The 20013-nt window shown below is 59.6% G+C and overlaps 2 protein-coding genes across 7 annotated transcripts; both read right to left on the bottom strand.

Moving 5' to 3' along the window:
- Window positions 1-84: 84 nt before the first annotated feature.
- PRXL2B (peroxiredoxin like 2B) lies at window positions 85-7283 on the bottom strand. 3 transcript variants are annotated; one of them, XM_033114300.1, is made up of 8 exons: window positions 5411-7283; window positions 3158-3748; window positions 2682-2886; window positions 1966-2017; window positions 1320-1383; window positions 1154-1229; window positions 736-854; window positions 85-262 (listed from the first exon to the last, which is right to left on the bottom strand). In XM_033114300.1, exons 2-8 carry the CDS (start codon window positions 3218-3220, stop codon window positions 170-172), a joined length of 672 nt encoding a protein of 223 aa, XP_032970191.1. In that variant the 5' UTR covers window positions 3221-3748; window positions 5411-7283; the 3' UTR covers window positions 85-169. The 3 variants fall into 3 exon arrangements, with proteins under 3 accessions (XP_032970191.1, XP_032970193.1, XP_032970190.1); XM_033114302.1 differs by lacking the exon at window positions 5411-7283 and having other exon boundaries at window positions 760-854; window positions 3158-3872; XM_033114299.1 differs by lacking the exon at window positions 5411-7283 and having other exon boundaries at window positions 3158-3858.
- On the bottom strand, window positions 7283-16570 carry TNFRSF14 (TNF receptor superfamily member 14). 4 transcript variants are annotated; one of them, XM_033114295.1, is made up of 9 exons: window positions 16336-16566; window positions 12772-12929; window positions 11891-11999; window positions 11217-11342; window positions 9858-10013; window positions 9607-9697; window positions 8534-8691; window positions 7636-7667; window positions 7283-7488 (listed from the first exon to the last, which is right to left on the bottom strand). In XM_033114295.1, exons 2-9 carry the CDS (start codon window positions 12838-12840, stop codon window positions 7366-7368), a joined length of 864 nt encoding a protein of 287 aa, XP_032970186.1. In that variant the 5' UTR covers window positions 12841-12929; window positions 16336-16566; the 3' UTR covers window positions 7283-7365. The 4 variants fall into 4 exon arrangements, with proteins under 4 accessions (XP_032970186.1, XP_032970187.1, XP_032970188.1 ...); XM_033114296.1 differs by lacking the exon at window positions 16336-16566 and adding an exon at window positions 15313-15445; XM_033114297.1 differs by lacking the exon at window positions 16336-16566 and adding an exon at window positions 13334-13470.
- Window positions 16571-20013: the final 3443 nt, after the last annotated feature.

Below are 20013 nucleotides of genomic sequence, written 5' to 3'. Positions count from 1 at the left end.
ACCAAAGGCCTGAGTTCTCCAGGGAGGCAGCCCCACTGGCCTTGAGGACACAGGCTCCCAGCGGATGAAGAAAACACTGCCCAGTAACAGACACCGCAGTGTAATGCTCGGCGCTACCCGCTGACCACGCAGGGTGCAGCATGCCAGGCCGAAGTTCCAGAACAATTCTTCACATCCGACTTGCATTGTTCCCAGGACAGCAGATGCCTCCCACATCCTCAGAAGCCTGGGGCCTTTGCCTCGAGCACGCCTCCTCTTCACACTGTGGAGGCAGCAGACACCCCATCAGGCCAGCCACTCCCCAGGGCCAAGAGCACCTGGGGCCACCCACGGCCATCTGTGGCCCAAGTAGAGGAAGGAGCGTGCTGGCCACTCTTCTCCATTTGGGACACAGGACGTCGGCCACCAGGACCACCCTAATGCCAGCTAGTCACCTTGGACAAACCCAGCCCTCCCAAGGCTGAGAGGACGGGTAGACAGGCCTGCAGCCCAGGCAGTCAGCGCCCTCTGCGGGGCCCTGCTGTGCCTGCCATCCAGCCACCCTGCCGCTGACGTTCCCTGCTCTCAGCCTGTTTCTCCTCTACGAAGTGTGGTGACACTAACACCCTGGGGTGACCTAGCGCCTGCAGGACCCAGCTCAGCCCGTGAGCGTGCCAAGCGCTCGACCCCGGGGCATTGGGTGTGTGTGCGGAGGGGTTTTCTTAGCAGGTAGAGCCTGCCCAGGTCGGAACTCACCTGGGGCAGCTTGCTGGCACAGACCTCCGCAGAGATGCCCAGGGCCTTCAGGATGCTCTCCTGGGGAACATAGTCGCCTACGGACTTCTGGATGAAGTGTAGCAGCACTTTGTCACCACCTGCAGCAGTGGGGGGTGGTCAGGGTGCCCCTGTGTGCCAGGAGGAGGGACGCAGCCTCCAGCCACGACCCCAACTGCTTGCTGACTCGAGTGAGCTGTTCTGCCACACACCACCCATCTAAGCCCACACTTGGAGCCAGGCCACACCATAGAGGAAGAGCTGCCACCAGACTGACAAGCCAGAGGGAGGGGGGATCACGCATGGTCACCAAGATCACCAAGACCTTCTCCCCGAGGATGTGGCCCTGGCGCCCATGTGACCAGGCATTGGCCCCTGACGTCCCTCAGCCCCAGCCCACCTTTGCTGACCACCAAAAGGCCTCCGCTCTGCCGCAGGTCCCCAGACAGGTTCCCCCAGATGCCGACAGCCATGGCCTGGAGAGAGGGGAGCAGGCCCAGGTCAGCCCTAGACAGGAGGCCTCAGGAGGCCACGCCCAATCCCCCGGGACCTTGGCTGTCACAAACCTTCAAGGCCACATCACGCACTGGCTTCTGCAGGGCGACTGGCAGGATGCTCAAGCCGTTGTACCTGCAAAGACACAGCCGGCTTGTCCAGGCTCTGACTCTTAGGGGACACTGAGCCCCAGCGCATGCCCCCAGTCTCCACAGGATGCACAGACCAGTTCTCACAAGCAGACCCCACCCCATCTCAACAGGCGCTCAGAGAAGGCACAGAGCAGCCAGGCCAGCAACCAGCCGTGTGGGTCCACAGAAGCGCCTGCCCAGCCAGCAGCAGTTGCTGGAGCCCTGGGGCACCCAGCCAGGGGCTGACGAGCTGCCGTCCGGCAGAAGGTGCTGGGAGCATGGACAGGGCCCCAGGCTGTGTAAGACTGGGGATCTGGCTTAGCTGGCACCACCAATCAGGAGGGGTAGCCAGCCTGTGTGTGACACAGGCACCCGAGGTGACTGGAGTGGCCCTACTGGGGCTCTAGGCTCCCAGCCCCTTCTGCAGCCTGTGGGGGGTAGGTCTTGGGTGAGAAGACAGACCCACAGCCCATGACAGACGGCACCCGAGAGAGCCCGGCAGAAAGGCTGGTCAGAGCGGTGGATGCCCCCGGAGCCACTTTCCCAGGGAGAGGAACAACCAGCAATGGGCCTATCGCCCCCTCACCGCTTGAAGCTCAGCTGCTTGTAGAACTGCTTGCTCTCATCCAGGTAGAGCTCTGAAAGCAGAGGCCACAGGTATGTGCCCCGGCCCACACCACCGCCAGGCGCCCTCCTGCATCCAGCCTTCACTCCACCCTCAGTTCCCAGCTTGCCCACCCAGGGTGGGGAGGTGCAGAACAGGGCTGAAGCCCAGAAGGGACAGGCGGAAAGGGAGGAGCAGGAGTGGCCTGGACTCTGCCACTGCGCTCAGGGCTCTGCGAGGGCACATCCTGGGTGCCCGGGGAGGGGTCCTGGGACACAGAAGTGGGGCAGCTCAGCCCAGGCTCTTGTCCTGGCTACTCCTGCAGAGGGGGCATCTGGGAAGTTCAGTGTCTCATCTACAGTGACCAAAGGAGGGGGGTGGGGGGTGAAGGGGTGAGGTGGGGAAGAGATTTGCAGCTGACCCACTAAAGACCCTTGGTCCTGATGCAGGCCAGAGTCACCACTGGGACCTGCTACTCTGTCGTCCACAGTGGGAGGGACATCAGGGCAGGGGGTGCAGATGCCCGCCACAGCTGGAGGGAGCAGGAGAGATGAGGAGAACTGAAACAGAAGCAAGGCCCTCCTGGGGAGAGAAGGGGCTGGGCAAGGAGGGGGTCGCAAATGCCCTGAGTGTGGGGAAAGGGCAAGGGAGGGGCTGAGGGGGAGGTTCTGGGGTGGGAGGGGCGGCATCGCAGGCACCTCCGGAGAAGTAGCCCCCGTCCAGGAACTCCTGCAGGCCCCGGGCCTCGGGCCCTACGCCCACCAGGCGCACGCCGTGCAGGTCCAGGAGTCCCTTGAGGCTGCTGAGGTCCCGGGCGATCCAGCGACACACGATGCAGCCGAAGCGCCGCAGACCGACCACCACACACGCCTGCTCCTGCCACAGGCTCCGCAGCTCCACGGCCTGCGCGGGGACGAATGAGGGGCGCCGCGGGACCACGGCCGGACCTCCGCACCGTCCGCGCCGCCAGCCCCGCCCCCGCCGTGTTCAACTGGTTACCTGCTCCGGCGGGACCCGACCCCGCGCCCGGGCCCAGCGGCCTGAACTGGGCCGCACAACCCCTGTCCCCCACGACCTACCCACGACGCCCCCACGGCAACACCAGATGCCGCTGCCGGGGCTCCCGGGCAGGTATTGGGGGGGCGCCCACCGCCCTGCACCCGACGTGCCTCACCTCCCCGGTCACCGCATGCTTCAGAACACACGCGCCCACGCGGGCAAGATCTACGGAGTTCATGACGGCCGCCCGCTCCGGCCTCCTGCTGCAGTGAGCGCTCCCGACCCGCCGCGCTCCACCTGGGGGCTACGCGGGAGCCGGGCTCCAGGCTGGTCACGCCCCGGCCACGCCCCCAGGCCGCCTCCCGGCTCCTAGACCTCCCCTCCGCCCAGGCCCACGTTCAGATTGCCTCTCAACCTAGGCCAAGTCCCCAGAACGCTTGCCGCCCCTATTACCGCAAAACGGGCGGTCACCTGTTCAGTCACCTAGTTTGCATATGCATGAGCCATTCGGCCAATGGCGCCACGGCGCTGGCGGCGGGCGGAGCTTGACGGCGGACTGCAGGCCTGCGCGGGTGCAGAGTGCTGCGCCGGCCCGGGCCCGCCAGCCCTGGTGGGATGCGGGCGGGCGGAGGGGCCGAGCTGCTGGCGTCCCGGGGTCCCGAACCAAAGCAGAGGAAGTAGAGGCAGCGTCGTAGTACGTGGTTTGCGGGACGGAGTGAAGGCGAGCCGTGTGAGCCCCCGTATCGCGGGTGTGGAGGCCAGGAGGCTATGGAATGCAGCGCTTTCTCAACTAACGTCGGTGTTCTCTTTAACCATAAAATCCTATCAATTTCATGCCAGCTAAATATCTGCCTTTTACCCCCAAACTTAGGGTAAAAGGAATCCGAAGGAGATAGCAGCAGCCACTCGGTGCCTTTCGAGGTTGCCTTGTTTATTCCTCACGACAGCTCTGTGACACCAGTGTGACCCAGTTACCGCTGAGGGCCCCAGGCCCTCAGGTGGAGGGCCAAGCCAAGAGGGTGGAGCCCGACGTGACAGACAGTGGCGTCCCACCTGGGCGTGCCCCGCCCTCCTGCAGGGGCGTGGCCTGACTCCCAGGGTCCACACACCACTCCAGGGCCTGTAGCAGGCTGGAGAAGGAAGGGCGGCCACCTGCCCCGGCTTTGGGGAGGAGGAGCCCACACTGCATTGCACGGGACCCACAGTGGAGAAGGCCCCAGGCCTCTGTTCTGCTGCTGCCGCCTCAGCCTGGGGTAGCGCTGAAGGTCCAGGTACCAGACCAGAACCGAGTCCCTGGGTCAAAAAGAGGGAGTTCATCTCCTGGGGTTTTGAAGGCAGGGAGAGCAAAAAGGGACAGGAGAAGACACCCAGAAATTTTTTTTTTTTTTTTGAAATACAGAAGGAAGATTTATTAAAGTCAGAGAAAGGTTGGCTGGGCAGAGTCTGCAGGGAAACTACTACAAACTACTGCGTCGAGTCTTTGGTCTCAAATTTTATGTTTTCCTGTAGTTGGGGGTGGAGGAAGGTGCGGTAAAGCTGGTTATGGCAACCTTTGCATGTTATGTAGATCTAAGCTGGAGCCAGGAGAGTGGATCCCATACAGATGCAAAACCTCTCCAGGTCACTGCCAGGCATGCAAAGCCAAAGTAAATAGAACCACAGAAACTGGTATGCATAGTAAATGTATAGTAAAGAGTCCTTAAGCTTTGGTGGAAAGGAGGGAAAACAAGAAAAGAAAGATTTCAAAAAGTCCCAAACTGAATTATGCTTGTTAAATAGAATTATACCAGAGGTCCAAATCTCAACATAGATCTAATGCCACCTTTACAATCCCGTCTCATCAATTAGGACAAGGACAGCCGGGGTGCGGGGCATTATTCAACCCACCAGTCTGCCTCTGGTCCCCAGATTCACATTGGTCCAACATGTAAAACATTCACCCCATCCCAAGGTCCCCAAATGTCTCAACTCATTACACCGTCAACTCAAGTCCAAATCTCACCCAAGTCTCACCAGCTCAAAAGTCCCAGATATCGTCATGGAAATCACCAAAATGAGGGATAGCTGAAGTTCTAGCTAAGAGGATGGGTAGGAAGAAACTAGCGTTAGCTACTCCTGTCGCTAAGGGCAGGGGCCTAATTTGCTGCCTTTCCCACCCCCATTAGAAACTTCCACATCAAAGGCCATCCTGGACTGGGCGGCACAGAGCCCTATCTGCCCTCACGCCCACCCTTGCCCAGGACTGCGAGGGCCCCCAACTCGTTCTGCACAGGGTTCCAATCATCACAAAACCCGAGACTCCAGTCACCCCCGCGCCCTTGCTACAGACGGACAAGTTGAGGCTCAGAGCCCCGGCGGAGGCCATTGACGCCCACCCTCGGCTGCCCTTCTCCACCCAGAAATTAATAGCGCAGGGGCCGTTGCCCACCTTGGAGGGAGGAAGAAAGGGGAAGAGCCCAGGAGTGCAGCGCCCGGAGTCCAGGATGGGTCTGTGATGCTGGGGTGGGGGGTGCTGCCTCTGCAACACCTGTGGCTGTCACCCCCCAGGAGCTGGGATCTAAGGATAAAGAAAACATTCTCATGCTCCATGTAAAACAAAGTGTATTTTGGAAGGTGCTTTGAGACTAGCCATCACTGTCCCCCATTGACGATATTACCTGGACAGTGACTGCCGGAGGGTCACCCGAGGGTGACACAGTTTGCTCTCTCTCCACTGAAGTTAGTCGGCCTCGTGATTTCTCACTTTATTCAATGGATCTAATCACGGCTATCGGCATTTATTTTGGTGCTAAAATTCTCCCAGATGTGCCTCACAAGACAGCCTTCAATCACTTTGTGATCCACATTCCCTACCATGTCCACCAAGAGACACTCAAAGCATGCCATCCCAGTGACAATGAGTAGTCCGGCAGCACACGGTGGCTTCTAAAACCATCCTCCATCAAAACAGCCAGGACTCCTTGGAGAAGTGGCGGGTCCTGGCGGGGCCAGGGCCTCGGGTACTGGTCCTAACGTCCAAGGGTGGCGCTCACAACTCAACACCTCTCTGTGCGAGGGCCCCAAAATGCCCCCCAATGTCCCGACCATCCATACCCAACCCGAGAGTCACGTCCAAATTCACGTATGTTACTTTCCCGGCTGCCCACATCACGGGTGGCCCTCTTCGACCCCAGGAGCTGCTCCCAGGCTCCGAACTCGAAGCAGGTGATGCCCACAGCCAGAACCAGCAGCTGCGTCCTGCCCTCAGCGAAGGGGCCTGGTTGAGCAGGAAGGGGCAGCCCCTGTCAGCTCCACCCAGGGCCCGGTGTGTGAGGACACACCCAGGCAAGGCCAGTGCCACACCAGGAAGTGATGCAGAGTGGAAGGGTCAGCGTCCCCCCACGGTCCCAACCTCCATCTCGGGCTCCTTCTCAGGGAACTGAGCTGCCCGTCCCAGCGGGAGGCCGAGCAACCCAGAAGCTGGAGCTGGGGCCCACAGCCCAGCCCCTGTCCCTCCAGGGCCCTTCACCCAGTTGTGAGACGCGGCGCTCCTTGTTTTAAAACATGGGTTTTACCATTATTAAGGTATGGTGTGGACAGCAGGTCAGGAGACAACGGCCACTGAAGAGTTCGGTGCTCACAGCTCCCGGTGAGGGGGAGGCACGCCACTGGGGGAAGCCCCAGGGCCAGTCAGGAGGCGGACGGAGGAGGACACTTGGGCAAGAGCCTTGCTTGTGCTTTCCGTGGGAAAGGCAGGGATGGGAGGCGAGACCCAGGACTGGCTAGTAGGAATCGTTCCAGCTGGGCTCTGGGCAGTAGGCCCGGGGTGATTAGGACACAGTTACTGGGCTGGGGTGCCAGAGCCCAGCTGAGGTGGGGCTGGGCCTGGATTGGGTGGTTTGTACATGCAAGGTGCCTTTCCAGGCCAGTGCACCATCACCAGGAATGAATGAATGGCGAAGGTTCTTCCCCCAGTGGAATACCTTGTTAGGCATCCCCAGGGGGTGGCTGAGTGGCTCAGGTGGTTACAGCACTGTGCTCCTAGAGCCGAGGTCGCCGGTTCGATTCCCACATAGGCCATGTGCTGCGTCCTCTACAGCTAGCGTGTGAATAACGGCTCTCCCTGGAGCTGTGCTGCCGTGAGCGGTTGGCTGGCGGACGCGGGCTGCCAGGAGTCGCTGGGACTCGCTGGGAGTTTAATGGGGAGGCGTGTGGGGTCCCCAAAGCCTCCTGAGGATTAGTGTCTCTCTTCCTCTCCTCCAGGAGTGGGTACCACCAGCTCCCTTGGCACCCACATTTGGTCCTCGGGGGCCTGGCGGCTTTCAACAGGCACAGTGCAGATGGCTCAGTCATGCGTATGTGTACCCTGGAGCCATTTATCAGCTGGTCAGTCCCTCTTAAGGGTCATGGATTAAGGGACATGGATGCTGTCTCCTCCACGGCCACCGTAGTGACGTCTGGCAGGAACTGTGATGTTGGCAGGCCCTGGTCGGCTGCGGCGTTCCCTTCTGTCCGCTGTCTGTTCAGCTGCCAGGTACATTTAGCGTGAAGACCGTGGGCCCATCATGTGCAGGGCAACCGCGGCTGTGCCTTAAGGACTCGGCACCCCCAGGGGACTGGGGCTCCCCCCCAGCCCAGCGGCCTCACCTCCGGCGTGGGGAACAAGCAACCTACCTGAGGATCGATTCTCCTTTGGGTGAGTCCTCCTGCAAAAAGAGACACACGTGTCAGGGAGGAGCCACACAGCAGTGGGCAGACCCACGGTTCCTGCTGCTGGCAGTGCGACCTTTGCCCAGAGACTGACCCTCTCCGAGGCTGGCGAGACTGATTGGACAGGGCTCCTGGCCAGGCCTGACCAGGGTGCCAGGACAGGTGACATGACATGGGGGCACCCCCTACCCACCTCCTCAGCTACCAAACCCGTTCCTAACTCACCCCATTTGACCATCAACCAGTCAGAGGTGTGAACACTTCACAGGAGACGGTCCCCCACCCCTCAAGGAGCAGGTGCCCCAGAATTGGGAGGTAAGGGACACGAGCCACTGCCGAGCCTTCTCACAGCCTGGGACCCTGAGACCTGCCTGCAGCCTGGGGCACAAGGTGAGGACACAGGACAGGTGTCCTGATAGCACCCCGAGGACCTTGCTGGCCTCTCCTTTTGCATGTCTTTACTCAGGGCTCGCTCCCTCTTGGGCCTGCTCGGGCTCCCCAAGGCCAGAGCTGGGTCTACAGGGTCTACACAGCTGGATGCTGGTGACCAGCTGGGGCGTGGCCAGAAGAAGAGCGCAGAGTAGGGTGGACACTGCACGAGGCAGTGAACGAAGGGATGAATGATATCGCCACTTGGTGACCCTGTGCCTTCCCAGCTGACTTCAGCCCTCCCCTTGCTTCTCTGTCCCCTAAGGGCAGACAGGAGCTCAGGGTCCCTGGCTGTGAGCTGGCACTGGGGTGGCCCAACGCTCCAGGAGGTCCTGCCCTCCCAGGCAGCGCATGACCCACCCCCGTGAATGTGAGGGATAGAGCCAGGGACGGTATCTGGGATGCGAGTGCTGGGACCTGAGCCATTGCTCACCAGGTGACTTTCTGGCTTTCATCACGATGTAGCAAAGGAGCAGAAGAAAGGGACCAATGATGAGGACACAGAGCAAGACCCACAATCGCCAGGAGGAGCAGGTGGCATCTGTGCTGCTGGTCCCAGGGTTTGTTTCCACCTGCAGCAGGCCGCCGCACCTAGGACAGAGGGGTGGTAGGGACGCAGGCAGCAACACAGGCACCAGGCTGGCCATGATCACTAGGACCCATGAGGGACCCGCTGCACAGCCAGGCTGGCCCAGCGAGAGGGCAGCTCCCGGGGCCATCAGCGGTCTGTCTGACTCTCCACATCCCACAGCTACGGGGATACAGGGCAGGGGAGGAAGAGGATGAGAACCAGGATGGAACAGGGACACGTGACAGGGGAGAGAGAGAGAAGACAGAGACAGCTAGAGACCTGGGCACAGAGAGGAGCAGCAAAGGAGAAAGAGTATGAAGACATGCAAAGTGTCAGGGACAGAAACCTGCTAAAGCCAGGACAGCAGACAGAGGGACAGAACTGGGGAGGGGTGGAGAGGATGGTTATAGAGGGAGAGACCTGGGTAAGGGAGAAGGAGGGGCAGGGCAGGGTGGAGACAGAGAACACAGTACCCCTCCCTTGTGGCAGCCATATTTGGTCACCCTAGACTCCTGCCAGGACTCTGAGCACTCAGGTCAGGGCTGGGACCCAGGGATCTGCTTTCAGGGGGTCCTGCTGCGGGGCGCATGGGGTGCTCACTTTGAGAGCCCCCCTTATAGCCTCTTCTGACTCCAGCATCACAGGGAAGCCTCTTTGCCCTGACACTGGGGGACACCCAGACCACAGGATTTGGGGGCTCTGGCAGCAGCAGCCTGCTCCCTGCCAGGAAAGCTCCTTCTCACTCTAAGAACTGTGAGGAGCTGACACGGGCTCTTGGCCAACGTGGCATGTTGTATGAAAGCCACAGGATTCTAGCAGGTGTGGCCAGGGCTGGGCCAGCGGTCTCTCTGATGGGGGAGGGCCCTTATCTCCCAGGGGAGCACTTAGGAGCCCCCTCCTGGGGTCAGGGGGCTCACACCACCTGGATCACCTACTTGGTCCAGGGCTGACACTCTGCCAGGCTTCCGTTGAGAGAGAAGGTCCCGGGCGGGCAGTCTGCACACTTTGTGTCCTGCCGCTCGGTGCCTGAGAAACAAGAGGGCCGGGCAGAGGGGGCCTCGGGGCCCAGGCCAAGAGGGGAGCTGGGCTTCCCCCACCCCTTGGGCTTGGGTCTGGGGTCTGTCTCTTCATAGGCGCTAGGGCACCAGGCAGAGGGAGCTGGGGGAGGGCCCAGCCTGTGGCTCACCTCTTTCCTGCACCCTCTGGCCTGGCCTGCAGACACTGTGGGGCCTGCACGCGGCACAGTCGTCCCCATCCTCCATCGTGCAGAAGTGGCCTTGGTTGCAGCTGCACACAGTGTTCTTCGTGCTGGAGCACTTCTGCCGGGTCACCAGGGCCATGGCTGGGATTCAAGACAAGGAGTTGAGAGCAGTATCAAGGACTGCCTTGGTGGTGGTGAGTGCCCCGTCACTGGAGGAAACCAAGCTGAGGGCTGGACAGCACCTGCAGGCCTGAGGGCTCCTGCCCGGGGTTTGGTGAGTGCACTGGGTGACAGGACCCCAGCCTAGCTGTGCAGCCCTGGGGTTTGTGTCTGGGTCCCTGGGAAGTGCACCCTCAGCCCAGCTGAAACACAGGCCCAGAGGTGCCGGACACAGGGGGTGAGTCCCAAAGGGGCTCTGAGGGACATGAGGCAGCAGCAGGCAGGGAAGGGCCAGACTCAAGGGGAAGGGGTGACGGCAAGAGGGTCTTCTAGGTGGGTCAGGCCTCTGGGGAAAGTGAGAAGTCCTCCCAGCCTAGGCCCAGACAGGAAGTGAGAACAAGTCAGCACGGGGGCGGGTGAGGAGGTGGGTGCCAGCGCAGGCCACCCAGCCCTGAAGTCCTGCCCGTCAGACAGGTTCCCATCCTGCAAACCGGGCTGGTCAGATGGCAGTGACAGGACGCAGAACCACCCTCAGCTGGTGGGGGTTAGGGTAGCAAGGGGGGCCTGGTCCACCCTGAGCGCTCCTGACTGACACCTCAGTGACCTCTGCCCTCACCTCTGCCCCGTCAGGCAGGTCCTTTCTTCGGAAAGATCTGTGGGTGCAGCGCCAGGCTCAGAGCCCCTCAGCCCCACCTCGCTGAAGACCAAAGCATTCTGGCCTCCATCTCTGTGCTGCCCTTCCTCCGGGGATGTCCCCTCCCAGACCATCCGCCATGGGCAGGAAGAGGGCCCAGGCTCCAGTGCTCAGCCCAAGGAGAGACCTACGGTGTGTGTGGGTGGGTTGGGGGGAGCTGAGCGTCCTGAGAACCTGCACACTGCAGGTGCAGGGGGCCCACAGGCTGGCAGAGGCGGGTGTGACCCTCTGTTCAGTCAGGGTTTGCCCCAAGCTGGGGTGCCCTTGCGATGGGATAGGGTCCCTGAGCACCGGAGGGCCCAGGTGGTGGGTGGATGGGGGGAGAGGCTCCAGACCCTCTCTGGAAGAGGCAGGAGTGGCCATGGGCCTGAGGCTCCTTTGAAGGGTCCCCCGCAAGGAGCACCGCTGGGAGATGGGGCGGGCCCTGGCCCAGGACAGCTCTGTGTGCTGGGACAGTGGGATTTCAGGGCTGAGCGCGGCAGTGTTCTTACCTGGGTCACAGACGCGGCACTGCAGACACTCACTCAGGCCATTGAGGTGGGCGGTGTAGGTCCCGGGGGTGCAGGGAGTACACAGTGTACCCGTGAACTCCCCACAAGCCTGCTTCACATGGTAACCTGCGGCCCAGAGGGTCCCCACACTCAGGATGGGGCCGGGCCCTCGGGAGCCACCTGGAGGCAGGTGTGACACCTCCCACAGGGACTGAAAGGCACCTGAGAGGTCCCCCAGGCCATGTGTTTTGCCAAGCTGTCTCCCACCACACCAGTGAGCCAGCTTTGGTGTAAGTGGGAATTTTCTGGAACAATGTGGGGTCTCCCGGGACACGGAGACCTGACTCTGATGCGGTGCCCTCTCTGAACCCCTGGCCTCTGGCCAGTCCTCTGGCCGCAAATGGATTGGCCACATCCCACAGCCCAGCCTCTGTGCGGTGTAGTGGGGGTCTCGTGGGAAAGAGTGGAAGCTGCAGGGGCTACCCTGGGGTTCAAGGCCCCACCCTCCTCTGTACCCCAGAAGCTCCATGCTTCCCATGGTGATGGGTTCTCTGAACAGAGGGGTTCCAGGCCAGGGAGCGGGCAGGAGTGCCTGCCCCGTCCCTGGTGCCCGCACAGGTGTCCCTGTACCACAGCCCTGCCCCCCACAGGGGTCCCGGCAGGGCGACACCCACCTGGGCTGCACTTGGGGCAGCACTCCGCCCCCACCGGGTATTCCTCCTCTTTACATAGGGGCTTTGACTCAGTGCAGTGGGGGGACCCCAGGAGCAGGAAGTAGAGGGCCTAAGGGAGAAGAGGACAGGGTGTTGGGGCAGTTGCTGCCAGGGCGGCCCGGGGCTCAGTCCCAGCGTCCCTGTGGCAGCAGTGCCCTGCAGGGGTGTCACAGGTGGGCCCAGGACAAGCTCTGGGAATGGTCCCTTGTCCACAAATGACCCTAAGAGCCTGGGGCGGGGACTATCCAGCTCCCCACTCGGGCCCCTGCTCACCAGAGGGGTCCCCACACCCGGGAAGGCCAGACCTCCTCTGGCCTGGACAGCCTCTGGGCCTCCCTGCTGCCCCGTGCTGGTCCCCTGAGCCCTGGGAGCTGGCAGGGACAGCGCCCAGGGGCTCACTAGCCCTCCAGCACACAGGCGAAGGAGGCCCTGGCAGTCAGGGGGGCGTGCGGGAGGGGGTTGAGGGGGTGACCGCCGGCCAGGAGGGTCACCCCAGTGCACAGACATTGGCGATGATCGAGTCCCAGGACAGGCTGCAGGCGGTGGGGAGGGATCAGCCCCTGCCAGGTTCCCAGCTAATGGCAGGTCCCTGGCCTTCCGCCCCTGAAGGGGGCTACGGTGGAGAGTTCCTGTGGTGGGGGTATGGCTTTCCTGCCTGTGACCGAGGAACTGCATGTGCCGGGCTAGGACAGCCCAAGGAGCTTGGCAGCTGGGCACAAAGTCTGCTGTGTGGATGGGATGGGGACACAGCCCAGGGTAGGCATCGGGAAGGAGGGGGAGAGCTGGGCACACCCCGGCGACAGGAAGGGGCCCTGGGGCCAGACGAGGTTCACAGGACTCACCAGACTCAGGGCGTCAGCCTTGGGTGCTGGGCTCCAGGTGGGCGGTCCCCAGCCTGGCAGCAGCTCCATGTCCCTCCTCAGAATTCCTCATTCCCTGGCCCGGTCCCAGGACCCCCGCCTGCAAGAGAGTCGACTGGACCTTGCTTTGTTTTAACTTCCTAAAAGAGAAAGTGAAAGCGAAGTTCACTGTGGAGACCAGAGGCGGAAAGTGTACTCACTGGCTCACTGAGGGCCCCTGGTGCCCACAGCTGCCTGGGAGCCCACCGTGTCAGGCTGGGGTCTCCAGACCCAGGAGATGACCAGGCAAAGTGGGGGCGGGGGGTGGGCCATGGGAATAAAGGCCGAATTCAGAGGTGGGGCCTGCAGCACAGCCTTCCTCACCGACCCCCCTGCCCCAGTGAGCGAGCCCCGAGTCTGCCCCAGCAGTTCTCCTGGCCCCCCCTGTCCAGTAGCAGCCCCCCTTGAGTTTCCAGGAGAAGTGGGTGCCCCAAGTCGCGGCTGCACTTCCCCTGAGAGCCCACCTGCTGCTCCCTAGCACACAGCCCTCCTGGCTTCCTGTTACCTGTGTCAGCAGCTACAGAAATGGGGTGACAGTCCCATCCAGAGAAACCTCGTGTGGGGACAGAGCCAGGAGTGCAGTTTCCAGGCTCGCAGCCTCACGTGGAAAGGTGCTGGCTCAGGTAGTAAATGGCCATTGGCCACTAATATAACCACCATGGCTACGCTAGCAGAAAATGGGGGCTAGCAAGAAGGTGGTGGCTGAGCCTGCAAGAGCGGCTTGCAGCTAGCAAGTGGGGTTGGTTGGTTGGCAGAGAAGTGGACGGCAGGTTGCAGATCATGTGGATCCTGCTTCCGGTGTCCCCAACCCAGCTGCCAGCGAGAGTATAGTGGTGTGACTGCCCTACCTATGGATCCGTGGGTGTTCCTTTTTGGCCTCACCATATCCTGCATTCTTATGTGGGGAGTGGGACCAGAGACCCCACGTGACACCCTGCATGACACCTCCCTTTCAGGCAGTGTGGTCCTGCTGGGTCCCCATTGCTACCTGGACAGCTGGCTGGGCTGTTTCCACCTTCACATTCGGAGCTTGGCTGTGCTCAAGGCCACTGTTCCCACAGCACCCTGAGCCCCTGTGGGGGTGGGGGTGGGGGTGGGGGGCGATCTGTCATCCTTGAGTACACACAGAGGCTCCCACCACCCATGCGTTCACAGCCCCATCTGTCCCAGGAGGTCATGGGGCTGGGTGATTTTTACTTTTATGTTATAGATGAGGAAATTGCGCCTCAGAAAGAGACCTGACCTTGCCCAGGGTCTCACGGTGCAAACTTCTCAGAACCAAACCCCAGTCTTCCTGTCCAGAAGGGGTTCTCCCCATTGGGTCTTTCCAGAACCACAGCCACCCCCTGAGCTGGGGACTATGTGAGCAGCTCCCCCCAACACACACACACACCTGGTGCCCTAAGAGGCAGGTGTGGGGGAGGGGGAGCTAGGGAAAGGCAGCCCACCCACCCCTGCTGCCCAGATGGGGAGTGCCTGGGTGAGTCAACCATACCCCCAGTCCCCTGACTTCCACATCACATGTGTATCCCCGGCTCATGGGATGGGCATGGCACCCCCACAGCCTCCTTTATCTGTGAGGTTGCAGAACAAATTAAACGTGGCGGCTTTGGTCTAATCAGACCGGTCCCAACCCTGAAGTGTGTATCCAGCTCCGCAGGCCCCAGGAAGGTCCCTATCAGGCCCTCGCCAGACCCAGGAGCCACGGGAACCACCGCTCCTGAACTGATAGCTGGACCCCCAGCAAGGGCTGACCTGGAGCCCCTCCTGGGCAGTCTCTGGCACCAAAGTCCTGGGGCCACTACCTAATTTCACTTCTGGGGGACTTGGGGGAAGGGTCTGGTGCTGTGATTGGGTGGGAGCTGACCACTGTCCCATTGGGCCGAGCTTCCCAGCTCTCAGGCAGGGCCCACTGCTGGCCACCATCCCCCAGGGCAACCAGCCAGCCACGCAGACCCCAGGGCTCACAGGCAGGGTGGGGGTCAGGCAGGACCCACAGCTTGGGAGGCCCCTGACACTCCCGGCAGCACAGGCTCCCATTCCCCCCAGGGCCTGGCAAAGGTAAAGGGTCCCCCAATCTATACTCCCCTGCCCACAGGCCACTGGGGTTTCCAATGAAGGTGAAGGGGCACCCCCCTGCACGCTCTGCTCAGCCCTGATGAGCCCTGGGGAGGGCTCTGGAATGCTCCAGAAACCCCAGCAGCACACAGGTCCCTGGGAGCATACTGCAGGGACCCAGAACAGGCTCTGGGGTGCTCGGACTCCCACCACTCACCTCCCAACCCCTGGGGTGCTCCTCAGGGTGGGGTGCCCGAGGATTTTAAAAAGGATGTTCTCCCTACACCTGGTGAGGCACCCCCAGGAACCATCCCCACCCCTGACTCTCAACCCACCCTTCCATTCAGATACACCCTGAAAGATCATGTCATCCACTCCACCCTGGGAAGGTGGGGAAACTGAGGCACAGCTAGGCTCAGGACTTACCTACAGGCGTCAGTGAGTCTCAGCCTGAATAGGGAGGAGTGGCCGGGCTGGCTCGTTTCCCGCTCCCTCTGCCACAGCCTCTCCCCCACCACACCCTGGCATCAAGCTTCAAGGTCTTGGGTGCCTGAACCCAGAGTCAGGCTTCAAGGGGTGAGGGGTGGCCCCCACAGAATGCTGTCTGTGCCAGGTCTTCGCTGAAACCTCGCCCCTTCCAGGGCGCTTTCTCTGATTGCTGAATTTAAAACCTGCCCCTCCTATACCCCCTCACCCTAGACCCCAGGCTCTTATTTGTTCAATGTCTGCCTGGCCCCCCAGAATGCAAACTCTGGGGGCAAAGAGTTTTGTGTCCCTGGGAGCAGGAGAAAAAGACCTGCGCTTCAGATCTCTGCATCATTCATTCATTCGTTCCTTACTCATATTCTCAGGCCAGGCCCTGTTCTAGGGCTCGATTCCTCACTGATGACATGAGACAAATGGAGACGGCTGGAGCTGGGCCTTCCCACCCATCGGGTGTCCTCATTGCTGGCTGGCATCTGCTGGGGGTCACTCTCCTCTCACTCTGCCAGGGCCCTCAGGCATCAACACACAGGGCAGGATGTGGGAGTGCCTGCCTGGAGCTCCATGGGGCTCATGCACCGCATCTTTACCTGGAATGTGTAGACCCCACCCCAGGGCCTCGTCTTCCATTGCCCTGTGTGATATGGGCACTGGGACCCCAGGGATGCCCTTTCCTCTCCAGACATAACCAGAGCCTGCGCCCAGAGACCCCCAAGGGCCCAGGGGAGGGCCAGACACTGGGGCTTCAGAGGCACTCTGTGCATACCTCCCACCAGTGCAAATGGGGAAACTGAGGCTGTGCCTGCTGAGGACCACGAGCCCTAACACTGGGGCTGGGCCTCCCCTACCCCAGCTCTGCCACAGCTGGCAGAGCTCCAGGATGGCAGGGCCTGCCTGGACCCCAGCCCCATCACCCTGCTGACCCGCCCCACAGCCCCAGCCTGCCCCCGTGTGTCGCCCCAATACCTCCGTGTCGAGACAGCTGCACATGAACTCTCTGGAAATCCCCTGGTCACATTTCCTCTTCCTTCTTGGAAGGAGTTTTCCAGGATCTTGAGGATGGAGGAGAGATTGTGAAAAGCAGTATCTGCACCCCGAGGGCCACCTGAGGGGCCCTGCTCTCCCCTGTGTTAAAGCGAGGTAATCTCAGCCCCCCTGCTCTGTGCGGGGCCCATGCAGGCAGTAGGCTCAGAGGCAAAGCAGCCTGGTCCCCGCCCTCTTGGGGTCATGGTCCATTGAAGGAACTGAATCTAAGTTCATGTGATGTGATGAGGGCTTGCTCATCATGTGATGAGGACTTACTCAGCGGGCGGCAGAGGCCAGCTGGGGCTCTGAAGGATGAATAGGAGCCCTGGGGTGGGACAAGCTGGGCAGGTCATTCTCTGAGGAAAGGACGTGGGTTGAGCAGTGAGGCCAGAAGTACTTGAGGTCCACTCCTGTGTGGTGCCCACCAAGGCCCCACCTGGAGGAAGGCTGGAGATGCCAGGTGCGTCCTGCACACAGGAAACTGTGCAGCTGTTGCTGTTCAGAGGGTGGACAGAGTGGACGGAGCTAGACGAGGAGGCTCCTGGGGTCACCCAGGTGGGACGCCTGATTGGCGAGGGGGGACAGGCAGGGTGTGGAGAGAGGGCAACCTGGCCGATGCCCAGAGGTGCCATGTCTGCAGGATGCTGCCTCCAGCTCGAGTGGTGAAGGGCAGGGCATGGACAGAGAGGCCAGGGGACAGACAGAAGGAGGGGCTCGGGAGACATGGGTCAGACAAGGGTCAGAGAATGCTTGGGCACCTGGGACTTCCCAGAGGCTGAAGTGCCTGATCCAATCGAAGCCTTCTGGGAGCAGAATGGGGGGCCTGGGATGGGAGGGCCAGGTTTCCACTCCAGCCCAGACTGGCTCTTTCAAACACCAGGCTAGGGTATCAGTTGTCCACTCAGACATTTCCCCAGCGTCCCAAGCTCAGCGTGCGCCAGTCCCTGGCCCCCAAATAACCATCTGCAATCCCCCGCCTTGGGGAAAGTCCTCTGCTTCCACCCAAAATCTGGAAGGGCCCTGGGAGGCAGTCACCTCCCAGTGTCAACCACTTCACACCCACACCCAGGCCCATTCTGGGCTTGGAGACACAGCCTCCAGATGCTTCCCACACTCCTCCCTCTCCATTGTGCAGGCAGCAGCCAGGACCTTTTCAAACCGTAACTGAGACCCTGTTTGCCCCCCTTCCCAGTTGCTCCCCCACAGTCTGCCCACTGGGGCCCGACTTGCCTCTCCACCTATCTCCTGCCCTTCATGGCTCCAGCTGCACCACCCGCTTCGGGTCCCTGGTGATTCCAGCTCCTTTCCATCCCAGAGCCCCCCACACACTGTCCTCTCTGCTCGGGTGCTTTTCTCAATGGCTCTCCTCGCTCGTCCTCAGTAATTAAACAGCTCATGTCTGTCTGTGCTCGCTGATGCTACCTAACTGTACACTCATTCGTGCAGTCTTAACCCTCACAATAACCCTGTGTTAGCACGCAGTCACGACCCCAGCAACCATCACTTTACAGATAAAGAAACCAAGGCAGAGAGCCGGGGCCAGCCAAGGGAGGCCACACATCCAGGAGGAGCGGATGAGGGTAGACCAAAGAAATGGCTCCAGGCACGCCATCACCACTCAAAGCTGCCTCCCTTGTTTCAGCTCAAGGAGAGAGTCCTGGGAGATGGCTGCCGGCACAGAGCTCCTCCTGTCCCTGGTTCACCAGACAAATGGGTGACTCTGGCCCTCTGGGCAGGACAGGCACAGAGGGAGAGGGAGAGCCACAGACTGCCACACTATGGAAGTCCTGGGAGCAGCAGGAGCCTCTTGCCTCCAATTGGGCAGCATTGCCCGGGACCATCGCCCAAGCAGGGGAGGAAGGCGAGTGTGGACGTGTGGGAATCACAGAAAGAAGAGAAAACAGCAGAGCTGGCTGAGAGAGAGGCAGACAAGATGGGCAGACACGCTAAAGACAGGGAGGAGAAAGTCCCCAGGGTTGAGATGGGCACACAGTAGGCCCGATAGAACTTATGATGGTGAATGAACGTAGTGCGGCGGGGGACAGCCTTTCTGGAAGGCAGTTTGGAAGTAAATATTAAGTTTTTTAGATGCTTGACTATTTAATCCAGAAAGACCCTTTCAGGAATGATATCCTATTAATATACTGATCTGAATGGAAAGAAATGTGTGCATAGAAATGTACATTTGAGGCTTTATAGTAATGGTGAATATTGGAAATAACCTAAGTGTTCACCAAAGGGGAGCTGGTTCCTTCCAGCCATGATGGAGTGAGACAGCCTGGACTTACCCTCTGCCACAAAAGCTAGAAAGTGAAAAACTATGAATCAGCTCTTTTCAGATATTTGGCAGCATAAAAATGGGATCTGAGAGTCGGACAGCACATTAACTGATCCCGAGGACCAGTCCAGCTTTGTGCTCAAGGTACATTCTGGACGGACTGCAGGGCAGAGAGAGAAATCCTAAGCAGATTATGGCAGTCTTGCTGCAGTGAGAGGCAGACGAGGGTTTGGGATTGCTTAAGCAGATGGAAATTACAAGCAGAGTTCCAGAAAGAGGGAACTACGCAGACCAAAAGCCACATGGGAGCGACACAGAAAAGAGCCCCTGAAATCTGCTGAGGCGTCTAGGAAAAACCCACAGCTAACCTCCTAGTGAGTGGTAAAGACTGCATGTTTTCATCTCAAGGTCAGAAACAAGTAAGGATGCCACTGGCACCGCTTCCGTTCAACATTGTACTACATCTCAGACAATAAAATAAAGAAAGAAAAAGAAATAGATGGCATAGAGATGGGAAAGGAAGAAGAAACATTTCTCCTTTGCACACAAGGTGATCATGTAGATCAAAGTCCTAGGAAACATACTTAAGACCATGTAAACTAAAGTCCATTTAGCAAGGTCACAGGACACAAAGCCAATATTTTTTAAATCGAAGATTGGAGTTTGACATTTGGACAAGCAAGAACATTCTGCTGAAAACCCTGAAATGCTTAGGGATAGATTTAACACAATATGCACAAGACCTGTGCAAACATTGTCGAGAGAGGTGAACGACCTAATCAATGAGAAGACACACAACGTTCATAATTTGGAAGATTGAATTTTGGTCAAACGTCAGTTAGCTCCACATTGATCTACAGAATCAATGTAATCCCAATCAAAATTCCAGCAGGCTTGTTTGTAGACACTGACAAGATGATTTTTCTACGAAATAGAAAGGACTTATAATGGCCAAAACAATTTTGAAGAAGAGCAAAAATGGAGAACTTACATTGTAAAGCCAATATGGTATTGGGATGAGTAATGCTAATAGATCAATAAAAGAGAAGAGAGAGTGTCCAGAAGTAGACCCATCCTCTACTCATATGATGAGTAGAGTTTTGTCAGAGATGCCAAGGTAACTCAATAGGGTAAATGTAATCTTCCACAAATAGTTCCTAAAATACTGGACAGACACCGGAGGTGGGGTAGGGGGTGGGATAAATATCAACCTTTACCCACACCATACACAAAAACTGACTCAAAGGGACCACAGGCCTAAATGTAAAAGCTAAAACTTTTGGAAGAAAACAGTAGAAAATCTTTGTGACCTTGAAGCAAAGATCTCTTAGGTAGGACCC

Source organism: Rhinolophus ferrumequinum, chromosome 9 (genome assembly GCF_004115265.2).
Source record: "Rhinolophus ferrumequinum isolate MPI-CBG mRhiFer1 chromosome 9, mRhiFer1_v1.p, whole genome shotgun sequence".
Classification (NCBI taxonomy): domain Eukaryota; kingdom Metazoa; phylum Chordata; class Mammalia; order Chiroptera; family Rhinolophidae; genus Rhinolophus; species Rhinolophus ferrumequinum.
This window is presented reverse-complemented; position numbering and strand designations above follow the sequence as displayed.

Excerpts from the sequence above, each read along its gene's own strand:
- PRXL2B (XM_033114300.1), bottom strand. The coding sequence starts at position 3,220 with ATGAACTCCGTAGATCTTGCCCGCGTGGGCGCGTGTGTTCTGAAGCAT. Across the intron at positions 2,887-3,157 it reads AGCATGCGGTGACCGGGGAG|GCCGTGGAGCTGCGGAGCCT; the intron begins GTGAGGCACGTC and ends GTCCCCGCGCAG. Across the intron at positions 1,230-1,319 it reads TGCGTGATGTGGCCTTGAAG|GCCATGGCTGTCGGCATCTG; the intron begins GTTTGTGACAGC and ends CCCTCTCTCCAG.
- TNFRSF14 (XM_033114295.1), bottom strand. The coding sequence starts at position 12,840 with ATGGAGCTGCTGCCAGGCTGGGGACCGCCCACCTGGAGCCCAGCACCC. Across the intron at positions 12,000-12,771 it reads AGGCTGACGCCCTGAGTCTG|GCCCTCTACTTCCTGCTCCT; the intron begins GTGAGTCCTGTG and ends CTTCTCCCTTAG. Across the intron at positions 7,489-7,635 it reads AAAGGAGAATCGATCCTCAG|CTGAACAGACAGCGGACAGA; the intron begins GTAGGTTGCTTG and ends TGTACCTGGCAG.